Genomic DNA, 25,749 nt, shown 5'->3' on the forward strand with positions numbered 1-25,749 from the left:
TTTAAGTTTTTAAGTATTCAGGGTATATTTAAGAATAAAATAAATCAGAAAAATTGGTCTTTTGAAAATAAGGTTAGAATGAGAAAACTTGAGAACAGAATGTACATTAAAAGATATTAGATTAATTAACTGTGTTTGTAAACAGTGGTCTCAGTCCAAAATTTGGCAAGCACCCAAGACCTTTAAATCTATCCCCACCCTCCCCATCAACTCGTAACTCACAATCTAAAACAGACCATGCTAATGGACATTCAGTGACATGGGCAGGAGTTAAGAAAGGGCTCTGCAATTCAATTGAAGGAGAATAGGTAGGCCACAAACCCACCTGCCACCCTGGGCTGCTCCGGAGATTTTGAACCCTGATGGGATTGAGAGAAAAACACTGGAAGTCGCAGTTTCCCTCCCTCTTTCCTTTGGCTTTTCTTTCAGCACCTCTTCCCTTTCCCCCAGAGCAGGCCAGTCCACCTCATTATCCTCAAGGAGTAGGGACAGAAGCAGGCACTCTAGTTTCTCACTTTCATACAGATGCAGATCCCACATCCACACACTAAGGCTGCTGAGCACTCCACACATCCCCATTTGGAGATTATAACTTCTAATTTTAGGCCCACGACTAACACATTTGTTAAACGGGTATTCTGGCTAAATCAGAATAGAGGTGGCAAATTAGGCAAGACTGTTAGAAGGTCATAAAGGAAGAAGTTAGCTAATGTCTGACATGAGAGAGAAGACAGTAAACATTTTTTAACCCAAGATTAGGAAGGGCATCGGCATCGAGGAGTGAAGAAACAAAAAGCCCAAGATGCTGAGGCTTCTGGAAGGACCACCAACACCCTCTCCAGAGTAATCCCCACACAGTATGAAACACACTGTTCATAACCGTGACTCACAGCCAGAGAAGCTCACTCACATTTTCTCACCTCTATCTCTCAAAACCCAAGAAACTACGAATAATGTATTTTAGAAAGTGCCATACAAAATTGTTCTCAAAAACATTTAAGATTTTGATGTCTACTGAGATGCAATTAAGTCAGGGTTTCTCTATCTCAGCACTATTGACATTTGAGGCTGGACAACTCCTTGTTGGGTTGTATTGTGCTTTGTAGGATGTTCAGGAACATGTCGGGTCTCTACTTAATATATGCCAGTGGCAATCCCTGCCAGTTATGATAACCAAAAATGCCTCCAGACATTGCCCAAGGTCCCTCTGGTTCAGAACCACTGGTCGATTTTACCTAGAATATGGATACTGAGGGACATATTGCCAGACGACATTACATAGAGGAAGTATTTCTATACCTTTTGTATCATTAGAGAGTTTGGCTGAAATGAACACTAGGTGGTAAAACAAAGGACCTCTCTGAAAACTTGTACTAGATTATCTCAGAGTCAGCTGAGGTAAAGTATTGTATTGCACTTTCTGAATCTACTTTGCTGCTGATCCTACATTTTATAGGGGCTGCTTGACTACTTGAGTAGTAAGTGGTTCACCGTGTAAATTAATCAGTGTTTGCCAAACACACCTGATATTGGAACCACCTCCAAAGCTTTTTCAAAGGATTGATTCCAAGTCTGGTCCTTAGAGATTCTCATTTAGTAAGAATTCAGTGAAACCCTAAAGCTAATTTTTAGTCTTGTCTCTCCCTCAGACCTCAGACATCAACTAATAAAGGGTTAAGTTTGGAAACTCCTAGCGTAACCTACGGAAAAATACACAGACAGCCAGATTCATGTTCTCATAAATATTTATTGTGTGCCTACCCTGTGCCAGGACCTGCTCTAGGCAGTGGAAAGACAGTGGGAAAGGATCATTGGGTCTTTGCCCTGAATAAACTTACACACTAGTCAGAGGAGACAGACAAACAATGAATATATAACATAATACCAAGTGGTGATGTGAACAATGAGGGAGGTGGCTAGTGTGATCCAGGGTAACTGAGTGGGCTCAGAAAACACTTCAGAGAAAGCAGTCAGGAAAGGTGACATTTTCCTGCAATTTGAAGGATGTAAAAAATAGTCTACCACACAGAGGACATTCCAGGCAGAAGGGACAGCAAGTACAAAGGCTTGGGGCAGAAAAGAATTGGTCACATCTGAGGAACAGAAAGGGCACAGATGTAGCCAGGCAATGATAAGCTTGTGGAGTGGGGTGTGGTATGAGGCAGGGAAGATCATGTAAGGAGCACTTGGAAGGTCAAGGTCATGGATGAAGCTGTTATTCTAAGTGGAATAGAAACCAACCAAAGAGCTTAAGCACTGAAATGTCACTATTTCACTACTTTTAAAAAGATTGCACTGGCCATAGGGATAGCCAACCATTCACTGAGATGGGAAAGTCTGAGAATGAAACAGGTGACAGGGAAGTGAGGAATCAAGAACCCAGTGAAGACTTTGTATGACTGGACAATAACTTCACAACCAAGTTGAGAGTCAAGTGTGTGTGGTCCAGGGTTATCACAGTGTGGGAACAGGAAAAGTAAATAATAAAAGTTCATCACCAGAAAGGACCAGGCAAAGAGTGGTAATTGTTTTCAAATGATTGGCAGATATGTCTGCTGTGCAACATCCAACAGGAATATGATTCTTTATCAATTAGTAGTGGTACTTCATGAGTGGTTTGAAGGAGGGGAGATGTAGCTTCCTAAGATGATGTGGCTTCTACACCAAAGAGGCCTCATCCAGGAAAATGTCTGCATGCAGTAGAAAAGTAAGCATGCTGGGTTGGGGGTGGGAGTAGAAAAGGTATCTACGATTAGTAGAGGTGTTAATTCAGAGGATTAAATAATCTCTCACTTATTTGTAAGTTGAAAAAATTTTGCTTTTATGAGGAGACAAATGACAAGCAGAGTGATATAAAAATGGTTTTATAAAAGTAAGTTCTGGGCCATGCCACAGGTCAGTATAAGTTCTGCTGAGTTTCCTAAGATGTCTACACTGTTAGCACTGATGGATGATAACTGATTCATATCAGCACAGGCCTGCAACGGCGCCCAGTTCTGGGCATCTTCAGAATTACTACAGTATTCAATACCACTCAATTATTAAGCAAACTTAATGACTTCAAAGTCTTCGAAAATTGAATGTTCACAGAAAACAAACTTGGAAACTTTCATAATAAGACCTTAACCATTCTATGTGAAAACAGGTTCTCTGTCAGGGTAAGCAGCTTGGCACTTCTGGTGAGTTCCTTAGGAAGGGGTTAACTGGAGCAAGGGCACAGTCAGCATCTGATTACAAGGCTGCGGTCAAAAGCACAGATGGTGTGGTGACCCGCACCAAACAGGAAGTGACATCAGCAGCAGAGGAGCTCAGACTAGACCAGTACAAGGGAGGAGAATGAGCAGCTTAGGACCTCAAAAACTAGCTCTCAACTACTAGATTCATGAAGTCATTCAACACATATCTACTGAGCACCTACTGTGCTTTCAGCACTCTGCTAGGTGCCCAGGTGACAGCAGGGACAAGACACACATAGTACTACTCCCAGCAAGTTTTCAACCTGCCAGTGAGAGAGAAGTGAATGATGTCAGTCCAGGGATTCCTGATGGTGACTGTATAATGGACATTGATTTGCTTCTCTCTGCCCCACTTGAGGGTTAAGACAGGTTGGGGCACCAGGAGAGAAAAGCTTGAGCCTTCTAAGGTCCCCAGTAAGTCACCAGGCCAAGCTTTTAATCCAGATTTTTTAAAATGTCTTTCAGAAAGACATAAAGATATGGCATTGAACTTAATGGATACTTAAATTTTTAGTTTTTGTCTACACTAGTCAAATTAAAGAGCTATTTGGCCATGGCAATTTGACAATATAGATAGTCACATGAAGTCACTGAAGGTCCAACATTTGGTTGTTGGTTTATTACTGTGGCAAAGTGGATTGCAGAGGGATGATTAGGTTTGACTATCCTGATTGTCTAAATGACTCAGAAAAGCACTACAGGATCAGGGCACCTGGTTAAAGCTTTCAGTTCTGTCAGCAGCGACACATGTGCTGCCTTGAATTCTACTGCTCTGAGCTTAGATTTCTTCAATCAGGAAATAGAAAACATGCATAAGGCAGCAATTGGATTCGAGACTGAAATTGACCTAGACTGTGTTCAGATATTTTGCAATCTGTATAAGACAATAACGAGGGAAATATTATTATGATTATTTGATTATTATATAAACTTCTAGAGCTTCTCTAGAAGTGCTGCCAGAAAGTCATTGATTCATTCATGTCATCCTCATCCTTCATACTCTATCACTTCTTTATCCCATCCAAACTAAGTCTGATGGGTTCTATGTTCTAAGCATCTCTCCAATACACCAACTGCTCTCAACCTCCTGCCCAACTGCCACCCTAGCATCAGTCATCTTCTCGAATCTCTCCCAGGCCCAAATACCAGGATGCACTCTAGCTCCTCCTCATCCTGACTCCATGCTGGGATCATGGCAGGCTTCTGAAAATGTAAATCTGATTCAGTCACCAAAAGGCATCAAGGACAACACCCAGCTGAAGGACGGAGTCACCATAACCTGAATGTGGGAAAACTGTGGGAGGAAATTTTTTGAGGACAACATTAGCTGCTAACACACATTTTTTTCTGTGTGTGATGATAAAGCAAGAAGACAGCTGTACTATACTTTGAAAATGTCTGATTATATAAATGGAGGATGTTCTTGTCTAGTTAATTGCATTTTGCTTTCTGTGACCATTATGACCATTTAAAAAGATGAGTGAGATATCCGTAGCAACTCCTAACATTTTCACTATCTAATTGTCTCTTTGGAAAATTGACCAAATACCTGGAATACGATAGGCATTCAACAAATGTTTATTGAATGAATCAAATGTGAGCCACTGACCTCTTATATGCAGTCTCACCTTGGACAAATTAAAAAGCACTGAAGGGACCATTAGATACTTATCCCTGAATTATATTTCAGAGGAGGCAGGAGGTATTAGGGACACATGGAGGGTCATTCATGTCAAGGAAGACAGACCCCAAAAAACCCAAGATCACAGGAAAATGCACAGTGGGACAAAACCATGTTGAGCAAAGTAAGTGGAATATTTGTGCTAAAAGGCAAAACAAGCTCTGGAATTATCAAAACCCAAATGAGGGAAGTAAACAAAAGTGCAGCGTTAGAATAGATATTATACCACCAAGGGTTATACTAATATGAAAAACAATGGGTCACACTTAATAAAGAACATTCTCTGGACACGTGACTGATTCAGAGCTGCTGCTTTATCATCCTAAAGTATGCATAGGAAACTTCAGAGAGCCCGGGTGACTTATTCCAACCTGGAATCCCAATAAATTCCCTTTGGAATCTTCCTTTTTATAGTCTTAAATCAGAATATACATACATGATAATCTGCACTGGAATAAAGGGCTAATTCATCAGCAGTCTTCAGAGCCCCAAAGGGGACATTAGCATCGGCGTGACTCTTCAGTTTATGATTTTAGAAAAATGAGACAGCTGAATTAAAATCATAATTTTAAAATATTTTTGTAATACATTTACATAATTGAGGCAATAACCATTCATTGAATGAATAGATTGTTTTAAATTTAAGGAGCCCATTCTCACCTTTCCTCCCCCACCCCTACTCTTGTAAATGGAAAAGACCTCAGATCATGAATCAAAGGGTACCAACACACAGTTCAAAATCTGGAAAAGGTAGTGGGGTGGAGATGTTGAATGGGCACAATGAGCACAGACTCTACCTCTTTCAGTGCAAAGCAACCTCTGTTGAAAAGTGGTTATCCTTTAAACCACTTTAAAAGGCAAATCATCACTGAGCCACTAGTGTCTCCAAGACATAAGAACGAGCATTAGTAACTTACAAGTATCTCATTTGGTGTTTCAAGGCAAGTAACTATAGAAAAACCAAAGAAAGAGCTATCACAGGTTCCTGGAACGTTTGCCTGGGAAGGTATCTTAACAATTTCCTAATTCAGGCCTTCATTTTTCCAGTGGAGGAAAGTGAAGTGTACGAGGTATGCAATTTGCCCAATGACCCTGCAATTAATCCAGGAGCCCCCAGGTGACACCAGGAACCAACTGGAGCAGCTCCAGGATGCCCAAGTCCACCACCCCTGTCCACCTTGACTCCTTTTTTCAAAAAAAAAAAAAAAAAAAAATTCTTTTTTTTTTATGTTGGGGACTGGATTTTGGAAGACACAAATTCCAGACAGTTAACTGTCTTTGCCTTATTATAAATATTAATGATTCTTGTCAACTTTCTGCCTGCTTCTCTCCAATTTTTAAAGTTGGCAGTCAGAACGTCCAGTCTCAACAGTGCAAATCAATTCAAGGAAAACTCAGTAAATTAGCAGATGACAGAACAACTGCAGTGTCTCATCTCAAAACGACACATCTCACAAGTGGAAAATCAATGTCTGAAGACTGGAGTAAGGTAAACCTTCTCTCTGCCCCCTTCCTGGAGGGGGCATTTCAAATTTTTAGAAGTAGTAGTCATTCCTCGGAAACAACTTTCCTTTTTGCCTTCTTTCCTTTCTTTTCTCTCTCTCAAAAATATACTCAATCTAGTATCTGGATTTGTCGGTCGTTAACCTTGAAATCTTGACTCCTTCAAAGAAGGCAAATCCCATGAGTTTTCTCTCTGTTGTATTTCCTGCAGTACCTGCAGCACCTAGCGCAGTCCCTGGCACACAGTAGGTCCCCAGTAAATCTTTGTATCAACAGGGAGAACAGAAGACACCATAAGGGAGGGAGAAGGTATGACAGAACAGCCCCTGGTATTTTCTTGTATTAGCGTGCAACATTAATGATAATGTGCAACATTCTGTCCCGTCACAAAATAAGAGGGAAATGCACTCCCTTTCCAAGGAGTGAAACGGCTGCACCCCAATGCTCCCGGCAGCATTTCTTTTGCAAGTCCACTCGCCACACACTGAGATCATGAAGCAGCCCTGCCTCCTGTCCAGTCTTATTCTCGTCCTTTCAACATATCTGACTGAAGGCTGAATGAGCGACCTAGGCCTAACCCCAGGAACCCCATTTGTCAGCCTTTGTCAGCGGGGCGGTGGCAGAGTCCAGCCCCGGTCCCGGATGCAGTGACCACAGCGTTGGGGCAAAGAAACACTGAATCCAGGGTTGGGGCTCCCCGTACCTTCTAAAAGATTTCAGGAAGCGCCACTGAGTGAGCAGGTGGCACTTCGGGGTGACGTACCCGACCACCCGCCACCCCCTCAGCTGTGGACCTGCGTGGACCTGCGGGGAGCCCCGACTACCATCGCCCCTCGCAGTCCCCACCTGGGGCGGCCCAGTGGCGCCCCCTGTGTCTTCTGCATGCGTCAGGACACTCACCGCGTAGTGCAGCTGGGGCTTCTCGCCGCGGTACACCGGGTGCCCCATGTTGCCTCCGGGAGGAGTGGCACGCCTCGGGCTCAGCCTGGGGTCACGGTGTCTCTCTGAGTTCCCCGTACTTCACTGCCATCCCGGGGCAGCCCCGGGGCGAGAGCCCTGCTCCGTGCGTGCCGAGTGCTATGCAAAGCGCCCCTGACACAGCGTCCCGCCGCAGAGCCGGTGGGGACCTGGAGAAGGCGGCGCAAAGTGGGAGGGGGAAGAGGAGGAGGAGGAGGGAGCGGCCGAGTCTGATGCGATGGGCGGGCGTTTAATTCCTTCCGCTCCTGGCTGGTCCCTGCGGCAGCCACCGCTGACAGCTGTTGGGGGGTTGCGGAGGCCGAACGCGCCCACGACAGGTGTCAGGCCGGCCGGCACGCCTGCCTCCTGCTACCCTACCCTCCCCGGACCCGTGGGACCCCGGCTGCTGAGGCGGGGACTGCCAAACCCTTCAATGCCAGTGAGAGGGAGAACTTGGGTTTCCAAGAAAGAGAGACTTTCACTAACTTTGAAGGAGGTGTGGGCCTGACAGTGGAAGGAGATTCAGAGCCTTCTCCTGGGAGGGCAGAGTTTCCCTTTCTAGAAAGCCTTCTTCTGTTACAGTCTCAAATGCGGGGACCCTTGGAGAGGGCAGGACTGACAGGAACCAAGTCATGCTACCCAGGGGAACTGCTGAGGGGACAAGGCTGTGAGGGATGCTGGTCACCTAGGGCTAGCCGAGTTCCAGGAGGGGCTTGCAGGACACATCCTGTAGGTTCATAATAACCCTTAAAACTGGTCTCTGCTCTGAAATTGCCTCATGGAAACCTGTACTTTAAAACACCTTGGAGATCACAGAGTTCCCTCCACAGCCTTGTCATTCTGTAATTTACGTCCAGCCTCCCACAAGTTGAACCCAGACAAAAGCCAGGCCTGGGGCCAGAGTAGAGACTCCAGATTCATGAAATCAATCAATGCAAGCCCCAGAGGGGTGGCTACGAAGTGGAAGATGTGTTTGGGGGTAGCTTGTGCCAATTTGTCAGGGTCCCACTGTACTGAACCAGCTGAATGACTCTCCACTTGCTCTGTGTAAGAGGAGGAGGGAGGAAAGTTGGATGTGGCCCCTGAATTTCAGCCCTTACAATTTAGTTGAATGAACCATGTAACATTTTAAAACAATTGGCAGCATAATTGTAATTAGCAGTGGGAATGTGAAGCCAGAGGTGCAAGTGACCTGAGGAATCTACCATTAGATAGTCCCATGATGGTTTATCCACTTGGAAAACTGTATGGTTATATCTGCTAAACTCAATCATAGGCCTATCCTCTGATCCAGCAAATTCCACCCCTAGATATATAGAGTACAATAATCTCATCATATACAAGAATGTTCATACTGTCTTGAGGCATAATTGCCCCAAATAAAAGCGATCCAAATGTACACCAACTGGTGCATGACAAACCAACTATAGTCTGTGCACATGATGGAATACTACTCAGCAATAAAAAGGAAAATGATACTGATGCACAGAACAAATGAATTAATCTCACAAACATTATGTTGGGAAAAAGAAACGAGACACAAGTGTACATACTGTAAGATTTCACTTATTTATTCTGCAACTGAAATTCAAATGTTTAAGTACAATAGGCAAATGGAATCCATGGTGATAGGTGTCATAATAGTGGTTACCAAAGGGGGAAGGTGGTATTGACTAGGAAGGTGGTACAAGGGAACCTTCTAGGGTGCTGGAAGTGATCTATATCTTGATCTGTATGGCAGCTACTGGAGTACACCCATATGTAAACTTTCACTGAGCAGTACAGTTCAGACCAGTATAATTTACACCCTTCACTATGTGTATTTTATACTGCAAACATAAAAAATAAAAATAAATTTAAAATCAATCCCTTGCCAAACCCAGGAACTTCCAGTGTTGCCTGTCTTATGAGAAAGTCAATTGAACTATTTGCCCAAGTCTCTCGTTCTCCCGCACTATTTGCCCAAGTCTCTCGTTCTCCCGCGGTCTGACCTACCCAAGTCTCCTTTCTTCTGCTTTGTGAGAGAAATGAGCATGCCCATTCATCTTGGAGGCCTTCCCTGCTCTGCGACATGTCCAGGCAGAGCTGGAAAAATGACACACTGAAGTTCCCTCTACTTTCACTCTGTTCTGCTGCTAAAAGCAACCTTTAGAGGAAAGTCATCAAAGACCCTTAGAATAAGACAGAGAACCAGCTTGAGCTTCACCATCTGGCATCTTTCAGAGAACTGCAGCCAGGGCAGCCTGATGGGGGCATGTGTATACAGATGTAATTCAATGGCCTAGACAAGCCCCAGTTTAGGGACTTTCACTTCACTGTGGTCTATTCAGAAAGATGAACACTCCAGCCTTAGAACTTTTTCTTCTGTCACACTTGCCTTTAAGCCCCTGAAGCTAAAAATCCCTTTCCCTACAAACACTATTTAATTATTAATCTATTTAAACAACACAAGGTGAATCCCTGGGTCTTTAAAACCTTAACCATAGCCTTTTGATCATTACCCCTGAGTAAGTCACCTCTTAAAACTGGGTCATCCTAGATTTGGTTTGTATTCTTTCTTTGAAAAATGTAGTAAGTCACTAAATGACATTCTTGTAAGCCAAAAATACTCCATCATCCCCACACTGTGTACTTACATTTTAGGAATGACTTCTGCCTTCTAGCATTATTTATTGCTAAAGTGTCATAGCTAAGTTGGAGTAAAATGTTCAAGTGCAATAGGGTTGTTTTTTCTCTGTGTTTGAAGAGTTTTGTGAGATTGGGCAAAGCACTTAAAGAAATGATCAGTTCATGCTGCAAGACTCTTAAATCACCTTGGAATGAATCATCCACCTCCTTCAATTCTTAGTCCAATTGTTTAAGGCTCAAAGCTCCAGAAGGGATGTAGAAGATCATGCAGAACTCTAAGAAGTCTGTTCAATCTTAAACAATTTGAATTTCACACATTATTATTTCATTTAAATATATTTCAGGGTATATTTAAAACACTACTCTAATCAAAATTTTTATTTGCATACCTGTACTTCCAAGTATCCTTCCCATGTTATTTGTTCACTTGGTCATGATTCAACAAATAATATTTTACATTTAACATTTTTATTTGTATAAATGTATGGGGTAGCAGTATAATTTCATTACATGGATAGATTGTGTAGTAATGAAGTCAGAGCTTTTAGGGTATCCATCACCAGAAGAATGTACATTTTGCCCATTAAGTAATTTACCATCATCTACCCCCACTGTCCTTCTGAGTATCCATTGTCTATCATTCCACACTTTATAAATATTTCTAAGTGTATACTATGCACAGGTATTGTTCTAAGTCAACTAAACTGTATATTGACATGGCATGTGGTTTCAGAATGCATGTTTGATCCTTTGGGGGTAATGGAGAGAGAGAAAAAGGAGCAAGAAGCACATAAAACCTCACTTCAGAGGAGGCTGAAGTTCATCCAATTTGTTGGTTAAGAGCCTGCTAGGCTAATGTTATTCTTTGTTTAGTTTTTTTTTCTTTTTTTAAAAAATAAATTTATCAGATATTTATAATTCACCCCAGAGAGGACTTAAAAATAATCTGTATGAGTTACTCTACTAGCATCACCTTTAAGAGAAAATGTGCCCTGCTAACTGTGGAATTTCCACGTCTTCCTGTCCCTAAACGTTACAGCATTTCCAGAACTGAATGCTGCCCTTTCTGCCAGAGCATTTAAATTAAAATCCTTGTTTGCATTTATTCTGCCTGCCTATAGGCTGAGTTAAAATTTTCCACAGTTAATGCCAATGCAAGGGGATTACTTTTTTCAGAAAAACTTTACCCAAATCTGTGAAAGCAAATTCAACTTCATAGTGTAGGAAGAGCTGAGGGCCCATCTGAGTATTAAAAATCACTTCAGATGGCAGGACAGGCCCTTCTTGGAGGCCCAGCCCCACCATTATTAACAGAGTTACTATGAGATCCTCTTAGATGGGTAACCCCTCCCCCAAACCCAGTGCCCACACTATGCCATCCTATTGCCCTGCTAATCTAGCCTCTAGAGCCCTAGAGTATTTTTAACATTTTGAAATGGAAAAATCATAGCATATAATGTGCAGCTTAATGAATTGTTACAAAACATTCACCTGTCTAACCTTCACTGAGGTCAAAAATTAGAATATTGCTAGTACCCTAGACCCCCATGTCCCTTGGCTGTACTTCCCTCCCCTATCCCAGTGGTAGACACTGTCATGACTTCACTTCTTCACTTCCTTTTTCCAGCAGGGTTTCTCAACTCCAACACTCTTGACATTTGGGAACCAATCATTCTTTGTGGTAGAGCCTGACATTGCAGAATGTTTCGCATCACCCCCAGCCTCTACCCACTATATGCCAGTATTATTCCCCCTACACCAATTGTGGTAACCAAAGATGACTCTAGACATTGCAGATGTCCCCCAGGGAGTGGGGAAAGGCATAATCACTCCTGGTTGAAATCCACTGCTTTTTAGGAAGTCAGGCATCCATAAATATTAGAGCTTAGTGTTGCCTGTTTCCTAACTTTATATAAACAGATTCGTAAGTATGCTTTTATTGTAGCTGACTTCTTTTGCTCAACATTCTGTTTCTAAGGCTCATTCATGTTGCTGTATGTAGCTGTTTTTTGTTCATTCCCATTGCTGTCTAGTACTCATTATATGTGTTTATTACTATTTATCTTTGTAACTGTTGATGGACATTTATGTCCCTTTCAATCTTGGACTACTGAAAACCACACTGCTTAAACATCATTATACATATCTCCTTGTGCATATGTGCATGCATTTTTATAGGGTACAAACCCAGGAATATAACTGCTGGGTCATAGGCATGCATATCTTCAACTTTACTAGACAATGCCTAACAGTTTTCCAAACTGTATTAATTAGAATCTTTATTTACACTATTGTATAAACAGACTGAACACAGTTTATATGAAGACTGAACACAGTTTAGAGTTGTCTCTTTTTAAAGTTTTTTCATAGAGCTACAGAGATGAAATTAAGGAAATCAAAGTCCAGGATCAGAAAGGAGAGTTGGAGTAGCAGCTTAAGGCCCTCCTCATCTGAAATCATGTGTCTCCTGTAAGTGAAGAACCTACCAGCCCTGCTAGGGCCCTGGCATTGGCAATGACAAGGCTGACTTCACCCATACTCACAGACAGGAGCAATGAATACACCGAATGTGCTTTTGAGGGAGGATATCTCATTAGGCAGAATTTCAGCAAACTGGGGGTAAAATCTCAGCCTGACAACTGTAAACATATATGCCATTTCAGGAATTATCATTTTGCTCTACAGCCATAATTTCTTCCCACCCTGTTAACCCTTCCAGGGATGTAGAGATAGAAGAAATTATAAGGAAGAATGAAGGTCCTCATTCTTTTTTCCAGGTAAGTTTAGGGAGACAACCCCCAGCCTGAAGACAGCTGGGCTGAAGAGCAGTGAAGGAAGAATTCCTGGTATTTCCAAAAATGGTGCCTGGAGCTGTGGTCACATAGGAGAGATGGAGAAGAGAGAGGAGAACATCCTGGCACAGCATAGTACCATTGTCTTTGGCTTCAAACCCTAGTACGAAGAATATCATAAATACATGCATCAACTGGAGTCAAGAATATGATAATCTGAGAATTCAGGGAAAGAAAACAAGCAAGGAAGGGTGAGGAAAAAAGAATGACCATTACAGTAGATTCTATTTGGTATTATTGGCTTATCTTGTTTTTGCCATTTTGATATTTTCACTGAAGAATTTCTACTCTATGCCACACAACCAGAGAGGGTATCCTTAAAAAGTACCTAAAAAGAGACATTTCTTATATGTTCAATTAAAGGGTCATTAGGCAAAAAGGAGAGGCCGCAATTTCTCCAGCTATGACTTTCCAAATAACCGTCTGGGAATTAAGAAATGATTTTTCATTTATATCCATAATCAAATGTTAGTCTATTGCCTTCATTCCTCTGATCATAATCTCCTTTCTTCTGCACAGTTGCACAGTGTTTCAGTTGTCTAAACCCTGCAGAATTCCCATGACAACGCCAACACTGCAGGTGCTAGAATTGTTGTTTGAAATGGTAACAATTCCACTATTCATTAAGCACCTACGTCACAGGCTCAACTAGATGCTTTGCAAACATCTGGATCCGCAAAACAACCCGGAAGGAAAGTATGATTATCTTAATTTTATTTATGAGGGTAATTAACTTGTTTTGCACATCTAATAAATGGTGGAGTTGCGATGTAAATGGTAGTTGACCCCAATCTCTTTGCAGGCCATTCCAGTATGTTTCAAGGTAGAGATTCTTTTTGACAAGTCAGACCCATTCATTAGATTGCTGGTGTCACATCCACACCTCCTAGGCCAGTGATTCTCAACAGGGGAAATTTTGCCACTGAGAAGAAACTTGGCAATATCTGAAGCTATCTTTGGCTGCCACAACTGCAGGGGAAGGGTGTCACTTGCATCCAGTGGGTGGAGACCAGAGATGCTGCTAAACATCCTGCGCTGCACAGGACAGCCTTCACAACAAAGAATGTTCTGGTCCCAAATGTCTAGAGTGCCAAGGTGGAGAAACCTTTCACAGACATAAGGAATTCATCCTTCAATAATTTCCACTTAGCAGTGCCTCTCACACTAACAACACATTTTCTTTCAGTGAAGTAGGTCTTGCACCACCCAAGAAAACAAAGAGAAAGTTCTCCAGAGCAGAAGAGTAGAACTGAGCCCTGGGTCTCCACCCATCGTTGAAGACTCATACACAAGTGGGTCTCCACGCAACATGGTGTGCTGTTAAAAGGCTAACAGACTGGGTAAAAATTGGCCATTTGTGTGATCAAAACTGACCACTCTGGAGTTCTTTGGAGTACTTGACTAGTCACCCCCCAAAAAACCACTTTTATAACCTCAAGAAACTCCTGGCTTCAGAGGCTCAGGAGTAGGATGAATGATGACACCTGGCATTACTCTAGTGTCTGCAGGTTTCAAAGCAATTTCACATATATTGGTTTCCCTACCCCCCTCACCTACTAATCTATCTTGTGATAATGATAGGGAGCAGAACATATAAGGCAAATGTTAAGAATTTGTTGTCAGGAGTGTAATAAAATGAGGAGAATAAAACAGAATGTCCTTTTCCTGCCAAGTCACTTAAACTGTCTGTATCTCATTAATCCAGCAAATAGAGAGGATGAGCCAGGGAGTTCCAGATCCCCCAGGAATGCTTGGTACATAAAGGTCAAGCACCAACAGTTTAGCAGGGCCTTCTTTGCCTTGCTGTGCAATAAGAACCAACCGAAGAAAACTGCTCCAAGCCTAATTTCTTGATTCTTTTCTTTGGGGACCATGCCTTATGAAGGTGGTTCTCAGCCAGGGGCAAATTTGCCCCTTAGGGCACATTTGACAATATCTGGAGGCATATCTGGTTGCTGTAACTTGGAGGGAGGGGGAGCTGCTACTGGTATCTAGTAGGTGGAGGCCAGATATGCTGCTCAACTTCCTACAATGCACAGGATAGCCTCCCACACACAAGGCAAAGAATGATCTGTTCCCAAATGTCAATAGTTCCAAGGTTAAGAAACCCTATTTTTGGTTAAAATTGTTACAGTCAAAATAATTCTAATAAATCATAATCTAAGCATCAGACTGGGACTTTTTTCATTATTTCAACTTTAGTTGTCTTCCTTTGTGTCCTTGCACACAGCACAGATGAAAAGATATTACCTGGAAAGATAATAATATTTCTTCTCCCTTTCGGTGGAATACAGAACACGAGGAAGAGGGACCAGAAGGAAATGGCTAGTCAGTGTTTTTGAAGGTATGGTCTTCAGGAAAATGGGCATCAGCATCACTTGGGTGGGTACTGGGTATATACCCAAAGGATTATAAATCATGCTGCTATGAAGACACATGCACACGTATGTTCATTGTGGCACTATTCACAATAGCAAAGACTTGGAATCAACCCAAATGTCCATCAGTGACAGACTGGATTAAGAAAATGTGGCACATATACACCATGGAATACTATGCAGCCATCAAAAAGGATGAGTTTGTGTCCTTTGTAGGGACATGGATGCAGCTGGAAACCATCATTCTTAGCAAATGATTGCAAGAACAGAAAACCAAACACCGCATGTTCTCACTCATAGGTGGGAACTGAACAATGAGATCACTTGGACTCGGGAAGGGGAACATCACACACCGGGGCCTATTATGGGGAGGGGGTAGGGGGAGGGATGGCATTGGGAGTTATACCTGATGTAAATGACGAGTTGATGGGTGCTGATGAGTTGATGGGTGCAGCACACCAACATGGCACAAGTATACATATGTAACAAGGCTGCACGTTGTGCACATGTACCCTAGAACTTAAAGTATAATAATTAAAAAAGATATTCTAAATAATAAAATTTAGCCTTGAAATTAAAAAAAAAAATAGATTGTGAGGACCTCTCCAGAGCCTACTTGCATAATCCCTTGTAGCACCACACCATTGACATTTTTAGTAAGATTCTTTGGTTGTTATCCCGTGCAACACAGTTTGAAAGCCACTGATGCAGTGATAGTACGATGCAGAAACTGAAACTCAGAAAGACCAGGTGACTTGTCCAACGTCATGCTGATAGCATGAGACAATGTCAGAAGCCATCCTGAGCTCTGGATTTAATGTTAAAAGAAGGTGGAAAATATTCCTAAGTATATGACTAACAAGCAAGGATCAGACCCATTCACAGCTACAGAAGAAGAAATGACCATAACATTTGGCCCAGTTCAGCACAACCCAGAGCCTGCTAAGTAACTTGCTACATTTTCCTGTGGTTTTGTCAAGTTTTCTCCCCATTGTCTTCATGACTAAGAATAAAAAGAATGCTACACGTGACTTCTTTTAAAGCTCTTAAGATAACTGATTTCCATCAAATTTTATTTTTCAGAAGCACAGAATTTTTTCTCACATTAACATGTCAAGAAATTACAAATGTATATATAAACTACACAAATCATTAGTCCTCTTGATTTCCAAAGGGAAAATTCATGCAGAGTCTATCAAAAAGCCTTCTTACCCAGAAAATAATTTGTTTTCTCTTATCTTGGCAAAATAACTTAGCCACTTGTTCCCTGTTGTTGATGGGAAAGTCTGAGATTTGGAACAAAAGAAAGCTGTTTTTTACATTATAACAGATAATGTAACAACCTCAAAGCTATCAGTTTGCATTTCTGTAAGTCCCATTTTTGCAGTGGAATGATTGAAAGAACAGAAGATACTCAGTCTTTGAAAGTTGAAGGAGTACATAAAGATGATGAATAATTTGAGGGGATGTCATGCATAAGAAAATCTTGTCCATATTTCTTCAGAAAGCTGGATAAGTACCAAGTGTGGAAGTTAAGGAGACTCAGAGTTTGTCTGAATATAGAAAGAACTTTCTGTATCTGACCTAGCAATTCTACTTCTAGTATATAGCCAAGAGAAATGAAAACATAGGTCCACAAAAACTTGTACACACATGTTCATGGTAGAATTATTCATAACGGCCAAAAGGTAGAAACAAACCAAATTCCCACCAACTGATGAATGAATAAACAAAATATGATCGATCCATACAATGAAAGATTACTTGGCCATTAAAAGGAATGAAATACTGATACAACATGGATGAACTTCGAAAATTGTAAGCTAATTGAAAGAAGCCAGTCACAAAGGACCAAATATTATATTATTTCATTTATACAAAATGTCAAGAATAAGCAAATCCACAGAGTAGATGTGGGATTGCCTAGGACTGCAGAGCTTGGGGGTTGAGGAGTTGAGGGGGTGATACCTAAAGGGTACAGTTTTTCTTTACAGGGTGATGAAAATGTTCTGAAATTGATGTTAATAGTGGTTGCCCAACTTTGAATATATTAAAGACCAAGGAATTGTTCACTTTAAATGAATGAATTGTATGGCATGTGAATTTTATCTCCATAAAGTAGAAGGAAGGAAATAAGGAATGAAGAAAGGGAGGGAAGGAGGAAGGAAGGCAACTGTCCCAGGAGGTGGTAGTATCTTCTTCCCTGACCATATATAAGCTGAACCTACATTACCATCAGCCAGAGAGGCTGCACTATGTGGGCAGTCTCACTATACGACCTTCAAACTCTAAAATGTAATAGTCATTATTTCAATGTTTTATCATTTTCCTGTTTCCCTAACTACAACATGAGTAGTGCAAAGCTTCTATCAATTCATTCAGTCCATTATTTCATCCAATATTTCATTGCTAATTAAGGTAAAGCCTTGCAATGTTTCTCTGTCTTAATAATATATGTGCTTCTTGCTTTAGGTAGAGTTCCCCAGAAGCAGATACTAAGATAAGGACTGATGTGCAATTGATTTATTAAGAACCTGTTCCCAGGAGAAACGGGTAAGGGGTGAACATAACAGGGTAGGGAAGGGAATAAAACCAAGTAAGCGTGTGATTTCTAGCAAAGTCCTAGTTGTCTCAGTCTGGTCCTGAGGGAAGGTCTGGGGTATTAATTACATCTAAACTTTGTCCCGCCTTCGCCAAAGAATTTGGACTTCAATATTTTCACACACATCAGTCAGTCATGGGCTGTGGGACACCCCCAGGGTGATGTAAACTCCCAGGCACATCCTGCTCTTTGTGAATATAGGGCAACTGCTCCAGAACCCCACAGAGTGTTCACAGATGTTGGTCATTAGAAGCAAAACTACACAGAAGCTGGTGAATGGGACAGGCACACAGAACTGGTAAAAGATCTGAGATATTCCGGGCAGAGCACAGACAGAGTCCACTATGCTTTTTGGTTGAATACATGTTAAGCTCTAAAGGCTATTTATGACTTTGTTCCTATGTCCAGAGGTCTTGAACAGGGTAGAAGCTTGCAACCTCAAGATTTCAACCTGGGTGAGGTATGAGTCGATCTTTTCATTCTCCTCCTTACTGATAAATGCGTTGGCTGACATCTTTGCCTACATTCGACCTGTTTCATTTCATACACTGAAAATCTTCGGAAATGGGTAATCTGCCCACAAGCAACACAGGGAATTCCTCAACAGCTTTAGCATCCATAATATCACCCCAAAATAGCATTGCTGTTCTGCCTCTTACTTTAAGGTTGGGCAGATGCCAAAAGCTGCAAACCCATGGAACCATCCATGACTGGGTACACTTTATTTCCTTCTCTTAAATTAACACAAATAGGACTATGATGCTAATTCCAGAGCCACATTCAAGTTTCACTGTTTCATCAGTCATTTCTCAAGCTCATTAGCTGATTAACACTTTTTTTTGTGGTGATTAAATTAGTGAAAAAGGACACTCATATGATCGTGTAATCGCTTAAAACACAGCCAGGCACATAGAAGCTCTGTATCAATGTTTGCTATTATTACACAAGTACAGAGCTTCTCTCAGGTTGTATGATGGGATCTTTGTCCTCAAAATCATTCTTCCTGCCAAAGGGCTTACAACAGTTTTTCTGACCTATTTCAATTAAAAAAAAAAAAAAACTGTTTCTATCTTGCCTTTACTTCTACTACTTCTTACCAGCACTTTCTTCTTTCAAGTCCTCTGAGGTTATCACATACGATGGGGTTCCTGGCAAAATTCCTCAACACCTAGCAGAAAGACAGCAAATATTCCATAGACTGAAAAATGAGAAATTCTTTTTAAAAAGGGCAGAAACTAAAAGCTCCCAGAACCTCTTGACGCATATTTTGGTGGTGAAGAGAGAGCCAGAGGGCTTTGCTCCAGGGTATGCTTTTGTTTGTATCTCTGAAAGTGCACGAGTTGAAATTCCATAAATAGAGGAGCTTCTGTACCACTTTCTATTGCTAATATTTTCTTTTCCTCTGACGTCTGTCCCCAGCATTTCAGTTCATGGTGAGTGCTTAATAAATGCATGATGACAACAGATGTTAGAAAGTGTTACGAGAGCACAGAGCATTCTAGAAAAAAGTAGGAAAACACCAGTGGGGGAAAACATCATCATTCAACAAATTTATGAAAACTTTAAAGGGAAAGCATGTTGCTTTTCAACCAAGAAGTTTCTAACAGAACAAACTTGTGGGGAGATAACTGTCTCAGATCTAGCACAGGGTGGGTAAAATTTTTTTTACATTTTTGAATGGTTGGAAAAATTAAAATAACATTTTATGATATGAAAAATACATGAAATACAAATTTCATTATCCACAAATAAAGTCTTCTTGGAACATAGTTACACCCATTCGTTTACTTGTCTATGACTGCTTTCTCACTACACCAGCAAAGGTGAGCAGTTGCCAGAGACCAACCGCATATTCACTAAACCTAAAATATCCGGCCTTTTACAGAAAATGTTCACCGACCCCTGATTTAGAAAACTAAAATTGCAATTTGTTTCCTTTGAATTTTTTTCTACTTTTGGCTTTCATCTTTTCCCTCCTGGAGTTTTATAAGCCCAAAAGAAAAAATCATCTTCCATATATTCATCTCTACTAACATAGCAATTATTTTGTTTCATTTATAGTACGGAAACAGGCAACTTACCAAAGAGAAATCAGACTCCCTAGGTCAAGAGGACTTCCAAATTGGATTCTACTGCTTCATGTATCTGAGTTTTTTTTTTTTTTTTTTTTTTGGGCTTATACACTTTATTTATTTATTTATTTTTTAATTTATTTATTATTATTATACTTTAAGTTGTAGGGTACATGTGCATAATGTACAGGTTTGTTACATATGTATACTTGTGCCATATTGGTGTGCTGCACCCATCAACTTGTCATTTACATCAGGTATAACTCCCAATGCAATCCCTCCCACCTCCCCCCGCTCCCCCCATGACAGGCCCCTGTGTGTGATGTTCCCCTTCCTGAGTCCAAGTGATCTCATTGTTCAGTTCCCACCTATGAGTGAGAACATGCGGTGTTTGGTTTTCTGTTCTTGTGATAGATTGCTGAGAATGATGGTTTCCAGCTGCATCCATGTCCCTACAAAGGACACAAACTCATCCTTTTTGATGGCTGCATAGTATTCCATGGTGTATATGTGCCACATTTTCTTAATCCAATCTGTCACTGATGGACATTTGGGTTGATTCCAAGTCTTTGCTATGGTGAATAGTGCTGCAATAAACATACGAGTGCATGTGTCTTTATAGCAGCATAATTTATAATCCTTTGGGTATATACCCAGTAATGGGATGGCTGGGTCATATGGTACTTCTAGTTCTAGATCCTTGAGGAATCGCCATACTGTTTTCCATAATGGTTGAACTAGTTTACAATCCCACCAACAGTGTAAAAGTGTTCCTATTTCTCCACATCCTCTCCAGCACCTGTTGTTTCCTGACTTTTTAATGATCGCCATTCTAACTGGTGTGAGATGGTATCTCATTGTGGTTTTGATTTGCATTTCTCTGATGGCCAGTGATGATGAGCATTTTTTCATGTGTCTGTTGGCTGTATGAATGTCTTCTTTTGAGAAATGTCTGTTCATATCCTTTGCCCACTTTTTGATGGGGTTGTTTGTTTTTTTTCTTGTAAATTTGTTTGAGTTCTTTGTAGGTTCTGGATATTAGCCCTTTGTCAGATGAGTAGATTGCAAAAATTTTCTCCCATTCTGTAGGTTGCCTGTTCACTCTGATGGTAGTTTCTTTTGCTGTGCAGAAGCTCTTTAGTTTAATCAGATCCCATTTGTCAATTTTGGCTTTTGCTGCCGTTGCTTTTGGTGTTTTAGACATGAAGTCTTTGCCCATGCCTATGTCCTGAATGGTACTACCTAGGTTTTCCTCTAGGATTTTTATGGTATTAGGTCTAACATTTAAGTCTCTAATCCATCTTGAATTAATTTTCGTATAAGGAGTAAGGAAAGGATCCAGTTTCAGCTTTCTACTTATGGCTAGCCAATTTTCCCAGCACCATTTATTAAATAGGGAATCCTTTCCCCATTTCTTGTTTCTCTCAGGTTTGTCAAAGATCAGATGGCTGTAGATGTGTGGTATTATTTCTGAGGCCTCTGTTCTGTTCCATTGGTCTATATCTCTGTTTTGGTACCAGTACCATGCTGTTTTGGTTACTGTAGCCTTGTAGTATAGTTTGAAGTCAGGTAGCGTGATGCCTCCAGCTTTGTTCTTTTGACTTAGGATTGTCTTGGAGATGTGGGCTCTTTTTTGGTGCCATATGAACTTTAAAGCAGTTTTTTCCAATTCTGTGAAGAAACTCATTGGTAGCTTGATGGGGATGGCATTGAATCTATAAATTACCTTGGGCAGTATGGCCATTTTCACGATATTGATTCTTCCTATCCATGAGCATGGTATGTTCTTCCATTTGTTTGTGTCCTCTTTGATTTCACTGAGCAGTGGTTTGTAGTTCTCCTTGAAGAGGTCCTTTACATCCCTTGTAAGTTGGATTCCTAGGTATTTTATTCTCTTTGAAGCAATTGTGAATGGAAGTTCATTCCTGATTTGGCTCTCTGTTTGTCTGTTACTGGTGTATAAGAATGCTTGTGATTTTTGCACATTAATTTTGTATCCTGAGACTTTGCTGAAGTTGCTTATGAGCTTAAGGAGATTTTGGGCTGAGACAATGGGGTTTTCTAAATATACAATCATGTCATCTGCAAACAGGGACAGTTTGACTTCTTCTTTTCCTAACTGAATACCCTTGATTTCTTTCTCTTGCCTAATTGCCCTAGCCAGAACTTCCAACACTATGTTGAATAGGAGTGGTGAGAGAGGGCATCCCTGTCTTGTGCCAGTTTTCAAAGGGAATGCTTCCAGTTTTTGCCCATTCAGTCTGATATTGGCTGTGGGTTTGTCATAAATAGCTCTTATTATTTTGAGGTACGTTCCATCAATACTGAATTTATTGAGCGTTTTTAGCATGAAGGGCTGTTGAATTTTGTCAAAAGCCTTTTCTGCATCTATTGAGATAATCATGTGGTTCTTGTCTTTGGTTCTGTTTATATGCTGGATTATGTTTATTGATTTGCGAATGTTGAACCAGCCTTGCATCCCAGGGATGAAGCCCACTTGATCATGGTGGATAAGCTTTTTGATGTGTTGCTGAATCCGGTTTGCCAGTATTTTATTGAGGATTTTTGCATCGATGTTCATCAGGGATATTGGTCTAAAATTCTCTTTTTTTGTTGTGTCTCTGCCAGGCTTTGGTATCAGGATGATGTTGGCCTCATAAAATGAGTTAGGGAGGATTCCCTCTTTTTCTATTGATTGGAATAGTTTCAGAAGGAATGGTACCAACTCCTCCTTGTACCTCTGGTAGAATTCAGCTGTGAATCCATCTGGTCCTGGAGTTTTTTGGTTGGTAGGCTATTAATTGTTGCCTCAATTTCAGAGCCTGCTATTGGTCTATTCAGGGATTCAACTTCTTCCTGGTTTAGTCTTGGAAGAGTGTAAGTGTCCAGGAAATTATCCATTTCTTCTAGATTTTCCAGTTTATTTGCATAGAGGTGTTTATAGTATTCTCTGATGGTAGTTTGTATTTCTGTGGGGTCGGTGGTGATATCCCCTTTATCATTTTTAATTGCGTCGATTTGATTCTTCTCTCTTTTCTTCTTTATTAGTCTTGCTAGTGGTCTGTCAATTTTGTTGATCTTTTCAAAAAACCAACTCCTGGATTCATTGATTTTTTTGGAGAGTTTTTTGTGTCTCTATCTCCTTCAGTTCTGCTCTGATCTTAGTTATTTCTTGCCTTCTGCTAGCTTTCGAATGTGTTTGCTCTTGCTTCTCTAGTTCTTTTAATTGCGATGTTAGAGTGTCAATTTTAGATCTTTCCTGCTTTCTCTTGTGGGCATTTAGTGCTATAAATTTCCCTCTACACACTGCTTTAAATGTGTCCCAGAGATTCTGGTATGTTGTATCTTTGTTCTCATTGGTTTCAAAGAACATCTTTATTTCTGCCTTCATTTTGTTATGTACCCAGTAGTCATTCAGGAGCAGGTTGTTCAGTTTCCATGTAGTTGAGCGGTTTTGATTGAGTTTCTTAGTCCTGAGTTCTAGTTTGATTGCACTGTGGTCTGAGAGACAGTTTGTTATAATTTCTGTTCTTGTACATTTGCTGAGGAGTGCTTTACTTCCAATTTCATGGTCGATTTTGGAGTAAGTACGATGTGGTGCTGAGAAGAATGTATATTCTGTTGATTTGGGGTGGAGAGTTCTATAGATGTCTATTAGGTCTGCTTGCTGCAGAGATGAGTTCAATTCCTGGATATCCTTGTTAACTTTCTGTCTCGTTGATCTGTCTAATGTTGACAGTGGAGTGTTGAAGTCTCCCATTATTATTGTATGGGAGTCTAAGTCTCTTTGTAAGTCTCTAAGGACTTGCTTTATGAATCTGGGTGCTCCTGTATTGGGTGCATATATATTTAGGATAGTTAGCTCTTCCTGTTGAATTGATCCCTTTACCATTATGTAATGGCCTTCTTTGTCTCTTTTGATCTTTGATGGTTTAAAGTCTGTTTTATCAGAGACTAGTATTGCAACCCCCGCTTTTTTTTGTTCTCCATTGGCTTGGTAAATCTTCCTCCATCCCTTTATTTTGAGCCTATGTATGTCTCTGCGTGTGAGATGGGTCTCCTGAATACAGCAGACTGATGGGTCTTGACTCTTTATCCAGTTTGCCAGTCTGTGTCTTTTAATTGGAGCATTTAGTCCATTTACATTTAAGGTTAAGATTGTTATGTGTGAACTTGATCCTGCCATTATGATATTATCTGGTTATTTTGCTCGTTAGTTGATGCAGTTTCTTCCTAGCCTCGATGGTCTTTACATTTTGGCATGTTTTTGCAATGGCTGGTACCGGTTGTTCCTTTCCATGTTTAGTGCTTCCTTCAGGGTCTCTTGTAAGGCAGGCCTAGTGGTGACAAAATCTCTAAGCATTTGCTTATCTGTAAAGGATTTTATTTCTCCTTCACTTATGAAACTTAGTTTGGCTGGATATGAAATTCTGGGTTTAAAATTCTTTTCTTTAAGAATGTTGAATATTGGCCCCCACTCTCTTCTGGCTTGGAGAGTTTCTGCCGAGAGATCTGCTGTTAGTCTGATGGGCTTCCCTTTGTGGGTAACCCGACCTTTCTCTCTGGCTGCCCTTAAGATTTTTTCCTTCATTTCAACTTTGGTGAATCTGGCAATTATGTGTCTTGGAGTTGCTCTTCTCGAGGAGTATCTTTGTGGCGTTCTCTGTATTTCCTGGATTTGAATGTTGGCCTGCCCTACTAGGTTGGGGAAGTTCTCCTGGATGATATCCTGAAGAGTGTTTTCCAACTTGGTTCCATTTTCCCCCTCACTTTCAGGCACCCCAATCAGACGTAGATTTGGTCTTTTTACATAATCCCATACTTCTTGCAGGCTTTGTTCATTTCTTTTTCTTCTTTTTTCTTTTGGTTTCTCTTCTCGCTTCATTTCATTCATTTGATCCTCAATCGCTGATACTCTTTCTTCCAGTTGATCGAGTCGGTTACTGAAGCTTGTGCATTTGTCACGTATTTCTCGTGTCATGGTTTTCATCTCTTTCATTTCGTTTAGGACCTTCTCTGCATTAATTACTCTAGCCATCAATTCTTCCACTTTATTTTCAAGATTTTTAGTTTCTTTGCGCTGGGTACGTAATTCCTCCTTTAGCTCTGAGAAATTTGATGGACTGAAGCCTTCTTCTCTCATCTCGTCAAAGTCATTCTCCGTCCAGCTTTGATCCGTTGCTGGCGATGAGCTGCGCTCCTTTGCCGGGGGAGATGCGCTGTTATTTTTTGAATTTCCAGCTTTTCTGCCCTGCTTTTTCCCCATCTTTGTGGTTTTATCTGCCTCTGGTCTTTGATGATGGTGATATACTGATGGGGTTTTGGTGTAGGTGTCCTTCCTGTTTGATAGTTTTCCTTCTAATAGTCAGGACCCTCAGCTGTAGGTCTGTTGGAGATTGCTTGAGGTCCACTCCAGACCCTGTTTGCCTGGGTATCAGCAGCAGAGGCTGCAGAAGATAGAATATTTCTGAACAGCGAGTGTCCCTGTCTGATTCTTGCTTTGGAAGCTTCCTCTCAGGGGTGTACTCCTCCCTGTGAGGTGTGGGGTGTCAGACTGCCCCTAGTGGGGGATGTCTCCCAGTTAGGCTACTCAGGGGTCAGGGACCCACTTGAGCAGGGAGTCTGTCCCTTCTCAGATCTCAACCTCCGTGTTGGGAGATCCACTGCTCTCTTCAAAGCTGTCAGACAGAGTCGTTTGCGTCTGCAGAGGTTTGGGCTGCGTTTGTTATTGCCCTGTCCCCAGAGGTGGAGTCTACAGAGACAGGCAGGTTTCCTTGAGCTGCTGTGAGCTCCACCCAGTTCGAGCTTCCCAGCAGTTTTGTTTACCTACTTAAGCCTCA

The 25,749-nt window shown here is 41.2% G+C and overlaps 1 protein-coding gene across 12 annotated transcripts in view; it reads right to left on the reverse strand.

The window, feature by feature from the left end:
• ARHGAP6 (Rho GTPase activating protein 6) overlaps nt 1–25,749 on the reverse strand; it is a 551,232-nt gene that overhangs the window by 290,978 nt on the left and 234,505 nt on the right. For 6 of the 12 annotated variants that reach the window (XR_012430351.1, XR_012430352.1, XM_074030123.1 and 3 more), the window contains exon 1: nt 7,321–7,519. The exons of the other annotated variants lie outside the window; for them this stretch is intronic. Coding sequence is in view for 2 of the 6 variants with exons in the window: in XM_074030123.1 (XP_073886224.1) it covers nt 7,321–7,368 (48 nt within the window). In the remaining 4 variants the exon portion in view is untranslated. Of the gene's footprint in view, nt 1–7,320; nt 7,520–25,749 lie in introns of those variants that run through there. 12 annotated transcript variants of the gene reach the window in all.

Source organism: Macaca fascicularis, chromosome X (genome assembly GCF_037993035.2).
Source record: "Macaca fascicularis isolate 582-1 chromosome X, T2T-MFA8v1.1".
NCBI classification, from domain to species: domain Eukaryota; kingdom Metazoa; phylum Chordata; class Mammalia; order Primates; family Cercopithecidae; genus Macaca; species Macaca fascicularis.